Below are 7,141 nucleotides of genomic sequence, written 5' to 3'. Positions count from 1 at the left end.
GGGAATAACATAAGGGACTTGGATTTATCAGGCCCATTCCTGCATATTTGTCGTTATTCAAGGTGTGTTTGTGTATACAGATTGCTTCTGCTATAGCTTAGTAGAAGAATCTTGAGTGCAGAATCACCAAGGGAGACAAACAGGTGCTGATTCACGCCCAGTGCGTTAGTGGTTGGATGCAACACATGCTACCCAAATCGATGTCCCTTCACTCCTGATCATACCTATCATTGTTTACCAGAAGAAGAGAACATCTTTAGCACAGCACATCGCATAACAAGGGATATGAGGCTCCCACAAACAAGGGGTACTGTCCACGTTTGCACCAAAATTAGGAGGGAGCTGCCTCGAGCCACAACAGTATGCCGTAGACTATTGAAAATAATGATTGGATACTCATGGCGACTGCAAAATGTGTTTCAGATGGGCCCAGTAGGCGGTCCATGTAGGTAGCTCATTGGTTAGTGCACCTGGTGGAGAGTTATGTGTGTGACCGACACAACATAATAGATTTCAAGTCTGTTGGGTAGGTGGTTTTGTTGTAAATTGTGTGTAGACCCTAGACTTCCAAAAGGGGCATTGTTTGTGATCTAGATACAACTACTAGTGTTATAAAACATCCCTTAATTCCATAATGTTGGTGGCTGTTACTCAGGCCCCTGACTTATGGTAAGCCAGTGCCGGATAGACATTTTTCACTGTGTTACACAATACTTATCTTTCATACCAGTGATGGAATAGAGTGGGCAGTGCTGAACAGACACACTCAAGAGCCGCAGTATGATGTGATACCAGGCACTGCCTCTTCCCATCCCCTTTTGCGGGCGGTGTGAAGCCTGCTCATCCCCAGATAAATCTAATTAACATTTGAAAAGAAAAATAAGGGGTGATAATGCATTCCAGCCTTTGGCTGTCTACGGGGAAGACCGGAGCTGGACCGGTCAGTTGTAGGTGGATGATTGTCCTTACTTTCGGGCCAGAATGGAAATGCATCTTTTGAAAAACATTATACTTCAAGTGAGTAAGCTTCAGCATTTTCTGTAACATCTTGTGTGACCTTCGGATCACATGTTCAGATCTCGGCAATACCGACTTGAGACGTCCATCCTTCCGGTCTCTAAACATCGAGTAAGAACACATAGGGTTGTAGAAGAATCTGCGATTTGTAGTGCTTATCCTTAGCAAAACTGTGTGAGTAAGTTCTACTTAAAAACAAGTTAATATTATTATGTTCCTGTGTCGTGGTGGTAAGTGGTGAAGGGACCCACAAGACATTTAGTTTGAGTTCCCACACTTCTTGACCTGAAGGCTCAGTACTGAAGGGCAAGTCTCCATGCCGCCCAGTCCACAAGATAAATAAGCCCAATAAGGAACATTTTTCAAGCAGGCGAACAGTTTGACTTGTGGCCGAAGAGTCCTTATTAGTGTCTCTTTTCGTTGGGACAGAAGAATGTTGTGGTTGAAAATGAACAGTCTTTCAGCCTGGGCCATGACCCTGCAGCTTGCTCGTGCCTTTCACAGATGTGCACAGTTGAGACTCCAGGAGAGGCTCTGGTGGCCGCAGTCGGACACACACTGCCCGATTCTGTAAAGTGTGTGAGTTGAGATGTTCTAGTGCATGTGCTTCTGACGAGAGAGCCTTGTCAGCGTGGTGCCTTGCTGAACTTGATTCTCCTTCCTTTCACAGGTCCTGAATTGCATTAACCACGATAACGTGAACAGTCCTGAGATCCCGGTGAAGATCTTGAACTGCGACACTCTGACGCAGGTGAAGGAGAAGATACTGGATGCCCTGTTCAAGAACGTGCCGTGCTCCCTCAGGCCAAAGGCAGCAGACATGGACTTAGGTACGTGAGCATACTCATGGGAGGTGTTGAGCATTGCAGAGAGGAATCCTCTGTATTGTGCATTGGGTAGGATAGAAGGTTCTGAATTGCAGGAAGTAGGTGGTTGTCTGATGCATAGTTTGAGGAGGCATTGATATCACATTTTTGTTTTAAGGGTGTTGAGAAAAGGATCATGCTTCAGGTAGTTTTGTGGCTGAAGAAGTCATACCATTGATTCTGCAAACGACCACAGAAAGGTACTTGCGTTTCTCTGATTTCATCTGGTCTCTAAGTGCCCCATTACGAAGTTGGGCGGAAGGCCATCCGACAGCTCGTCGGTGGCGTTCCGCCTAATATCTGAGGCATTGGTCCGACAGCCCTATTATAATATGGGAGGTGCATCCGATGCCTGTGGGGGGAATCCGCTCCACCTCAGACAGGCTCAAGGTGCCCATCAGGGAGGAGGGCAGATCGTAATCCCCAGAATGGAGGCAGTGCCTGCTCAGGCACTGCTGTGGGGATTACGATGCACGTTTCCGACAGCCTTTCTTTGGCTATCTGACTGTCATAGAAAGGCATTCAGAAATGGACTTTGGGGGACCCCTAACAGGCCCCCTGTATCCCCGCGGTCTCCACTAAGAGGCCTGGCGGGCACCTGAGGTGACCCCCTCAAACATCCATGCATCATGTGGGAGGCACCGCATGGTGCCTGTCACATGGTGCATGGATGTTTAAAAAGTGTATATATCCTACTGCGGCTTGTGCTGCAGCCTGCAGCACAAGCTACAATAGGAAAGAAACACTTTCTGACCATTGTGAAGGTGATTGCATTCTAATATGGGAAGCGAGATGGCCGACTCCTCGAAGGGTGGTTCCATTTCTGACACGATGCCGGTCGGACACTTCTCCGACCGGCATCGTGATGGGGCCTTAAGAGTTTGATGGCTCATGGGACACAGAAGGGACTGGACTATTTCTTTGCCTTGTAGATCTGGCACAATACCAGGTCTCATGCACTGACTTTATTTTCCAGTGTATGATCTGTAATGGAATTTAAACTTAGGTCAAAGTGTTGACATTGAACTAATAGCGCTCATCGGGGCAGAGTGTTGTACAGAGATCTCAAGTGCTGGACATCACATTCAGTGGCAACAGCAAAATGTATCTTGTGCCCATGAAAAAAAGTTTTAAAAAAGTAAAAAAGGGACGAAATTCAAATGAGGAGAATCCCAGGGAATTGTTACAAATGTATCCTTCGTTTTGGGCTGGAAAATATGGACTTTATAGGGGATAGAGCATACATTTTTTAACTATTAGCGCGTGGAGATAGTTGCCCTGGTAACAAGCTTGAATAGCCCCAGCTCCCAAGATCTAATCAAAAGGTTGACACTCATCAACTGGCTATTGTGTCATATTTTGATAAGAGGCACTAAGAAATCGCTGTACAAATGTATTATGTGCCGCTGTGTCCTAACATTGATTGATGATGTGTTTGATTATCTTTTGACAGCCATGATTTACTCTTCGTGTGCTGGGAATTATTCTCTTTCTTCCAAGGTTCCACTGGTGTACTTTGATCAACAATAAATGGAGCACAAATGAAATAGTGTAATAACGCCAGAGCCATCATTAAAGCGAACGGGCTGCCCTATCGATGCAGTAAAAGAAGTGATATGAAGGGCTCACCACTGGGATACGTTACCTGCTAAGGAGATATTATCTCATGCTTACAAAACTTGAAAAAACACAAATCATATAATCGGTTAAATGTATGACAGTCAACCTACTTTACAATCTCATAATGCCATCCTAGGGCTCTGCCAACACAAATCTCTCAGACTTTGCTTCTCTACAGAACTATGGGTTAGTTCACCCAATCTATAGGGGAGTAGAATGCTGGAATTACCCAATGCTGTTTGCATGCAGTCTGGGTTCACTGAAGGTCTGCAAACAGAGGTGGACAGGTGGCCAGTCTGTCTTCTGTGCTGGAAAGAATACGGTATGTGTATGGGTGCTAAATGTACTGCTACTACATGTCAGCTACAGCAGTTAATTGCTCTTTCCCCTTACTACGAGACTTCAGTGCTCAATTTGAGCCTGTGGTTGCAGGTGGGGCCCACCAGCACTCATTTTTGTGGACCGGTACTTACTTTTTCTCAACAGACTTTGTTCCAGACCAAGAGAGAGAACAAACAAAAAAGGAGAGAAGGAGGAGGAACAGAAGTTGGAAAAAATGGCAAGTGTAGAAAGCAGGGAGGAAAAAGAACTTGCAAGATTGAGCTGAGAAGGCAGGGCTCGTCTGGTGGTGGATTACAAGGGTACCAGGTGGAATCAAGGCAATGCATCCTTAGCATTTAGCACCCCCACCTTTATAAGTGCTTCTGTGCAAAAAATTAGGCCCCAGCGCAACTTCTTTTACAGATGAAGCACTGCTCCCACATTGAGAATTAACTATGATTAATGCCCTCTGCACAGGTCAGTAACTTGTAATTACTCCAGTATTGGAGCCTTTCATAGATTCACATGCCTGAATCATTCCCCGTCGTCGAGACAGGAGTCTCCGGTACATAAAAAAGCATTGCTTAGTATTATAGCAAACTGAAAAAAGGCCTAGGCCCCTTTTCCTTTGCAACCCATAACCTTTGTTATGTAAAAAAGGACTAAACCTGTCCCTGAACCAATCAGAGCCTCTCACCCTCTAGAACACTCCTGAGAGAACCTTCTGCCCCTCAGATTTTCTACCGCACGTTGTGCTAGGGAGTCTCCTTTGAGCTCTGCTCAAATTCTACAGTTGGTTCTAGATTGAGGAGATTTTTCAACTGAATTTTCTACATCATCTTTTGGAGAATGGCTGATAAGGAGAAGAATGGCTTGTTTAGGGCCTGTGCCACCTGTTCACAGAAGAGATTATATACTGACGATCCTCATAAAGACTGTATATACTGCCTTTACCCACACCACCAGGCGAAGGAGTGTAAGGTATGTCATACGTTTTCAAACCGTTTGAATACTGACGCTCTTCATTTTGTTATAGCTTGTGAAGTGTTTGTGGAAAAATACAGCAAACCGGCCTGGAGTACCAACAATATCAGCCTCACAATAAAAACTCACTAGCCCCAGCTCCATCTCCTTCTTGAGCGAGTGCGCGTAGACTTCAAGGCCTACATGCTTCCACAGTAATTCCGTCAATTTTCGAATATTATTGAATCAGAGCCGCTCTCCTTGAATTCAGCAGACATGACTCTATGAAAATTGATCACGTTTGGGTCGGATATTATTTACGTTGGCTTCCCGTCACTTGGTTGGAATGCTGTGACTTCCATTGAGCCTCTGTAGTTTCCGATAATAAAAGCAGTACTTTATTTGTCAGCATTACTATGTTTTGTGTTTTTCAGTATAACTAGAGCCCACTGATTTGGATTTCTTTTTTAGCATGGTGTACCGTTTGCATTTGGCTACTCCAGAACACAGCCACACGATTTAAATCCATTGCATGCTGTGAGTGTGCCCACGTCGGTACCCTCTTGTATTGGACAAACATGTTTTTGGCCTTCCTGGTGGAAGGCATGGTCCCCTGTGAGAAGCATGGGGGCTGCAGTCGAAGCATTAGGCACCAGGCTTCAGGAAGTTTCCTGCTGTAATAATTTGTCGCATGCTACCTGCTAAGCAAGATGGCGGCCATATGCAGATTATTTTGCACAGGTCCTCGGTTAATACCACATTCATTTTGTAGGATATTAAAAAGAAGCAGACAAATAAATAATCAAGCCAGGCTAAGGCCCACTTGCACTTTGACACACCAGTGATCTTCAAAGAACCAGGATGACAGGGTTGGCCAACTTATAGGAAAGCTGGACCTAAGATTTCTATTACATTGAAAGGTGTCATTTCAACAAATTGTAGGGGTTTCAGAGGTTATATTACAAGCCATTTGACCCAGTTGTATGTGATTTCATAAAAGCGTGATTTAATGAAATACCATTACTGTGAAACCATTTTATCTAAACGGTTTAATGGAAGTTTTCAGGAAGAATAGCACTCACTATTTCATAGAAACCTATTAATTGAATGACTTTTGTTTTTGAACTTGTCTTCTGCATCCTCGTGTTTTTTTGGGTGCGAATGAAATGGTTGCAGGTCTGACTTTCAGAGAGATTTTAGTCAAAGGCCTTTATTTCAATCCTTTACATTAGGAGAAATTATTTTAGATTGATATCGCTTACATTGTTAAAAAATTACTTTGAATGCTTTTAATTTGCTGAATCTTCACCACCCCTAAACACCATCCACCTCTGCCCTCTAAACATGTATCATCACGCATAAACTGCACCCATCCCTGACCCCTAAACTCCACGATCCCTGAACCCTAAAACCTCTTTCTAACCCTAAACTCCACCCATGCCTGAACCCTAAAAACCCCTCACCACACCTAAACCCCACTGATCTCTTAACCTCTAAACTCCATCCATTCCTGAACACTTAAAGCCCTTTCCACGCCTAAGGTTTACCCATCTCTTATTCTGAAATCCCATGACTAAACTCCCATCATGCCTGATCCCTAGAAATCCCTCATCACCCCCTAAAGGGAGTGGGTTCAAAGCAGTCCACAGATAATAAAAGCAGCATCACTGGGGTGGCAGTCGCCATTACTAAATGCACTTAATTCAGTCCTTTGCATCATTCATTATCAGTGGATAACACATACTCTCCTCACTGGTCCATCACCTTGCCGAGTAGAGGCAAGGCATAGGAGCAGGCAAACCACAACAAGAAGAGCCCCAGTCAAATCCTTCAGCACCACCAGGGGATGAGAGGACTCCTCTTGTGACTCCAGGGTGGAGGGATCTGCAGGAGGCTTCCCAGGGCCCCATAATAGTACACAGTAGTAACCTCTCTGACCATATGCTCTCTTGGCTGCCACCCTAGCCTTAATCCTTCTCTCGGCTGCGGCCCTCATAAGCGCAAGCATATTAGCATACTTACTATGTGCCTGCATTGGAGTTCGGGACCAGAAGCAGATCATCACTGAGTTTTCATCAGATTCGAAGACCCGTAGGTCAACTCATTCTGCATTCATCAAAATATTTAGGCAGTGGAATCCAGCCTTGATGGCAAAGTGGTGAAGGCGTAAAAACAACATACACATGGCTTGCTGGATTATCATATTTCAGTCGCTTCATTTTTAAGTAAAACTTTAAGCCTATAAATAAAAAAAGTGAATGCAGCTTATTTTCTAGAAAGACACGGTCTAATTCCACCCACAAGTCAAAAGGAAAGACTGAGGCCAATCCAAAAGTACAACCGTACATTTTAAG

General features: G+C 44.5%; 1 protein-coding gene across 4 annotated transcripts in view; it reads left to right on the top strand.

The window, feature by feature from the left end:
* PLXNA4 (plexin A4) overlaps positions 1-7,141 on the top strand; it is a 1,024,340-nt gene that overhangs the window by 898,008 nt on the left and 119,191 nt on the right. For all 4 annotated transcript variants that reach the window (XM_085653587.1, XM_085653590.1, XM_085653588.1 and 1 more), the window contains one exon: positions 1,688-1,847. In XM_085653587.1, coding sequence (XP_085509713.1) covers positions 1,688-1,847 — 160 coding nt within the window. The remainder of the gene's footprint in view (positions 1-1,687; positions 1,848-7,141) is intronic.

The sequence above is a fragment of the Triturus cristatus genome, chromosome 4_1, assembly GCF_964204655.1.
Source record: "Triturus cristatus chromosome 4_1, aTriCri1.1, whole genome shotgun sequence".
Lineage (NCBI taxonomy): Eukaryota > Metazoa > Chordata > Amphibia > Caudata > Salamandridae > Triturus > Triturus cristatus.
This window is presented reverse-complemented; position numbering and strand designations above follow the sequence as displayed.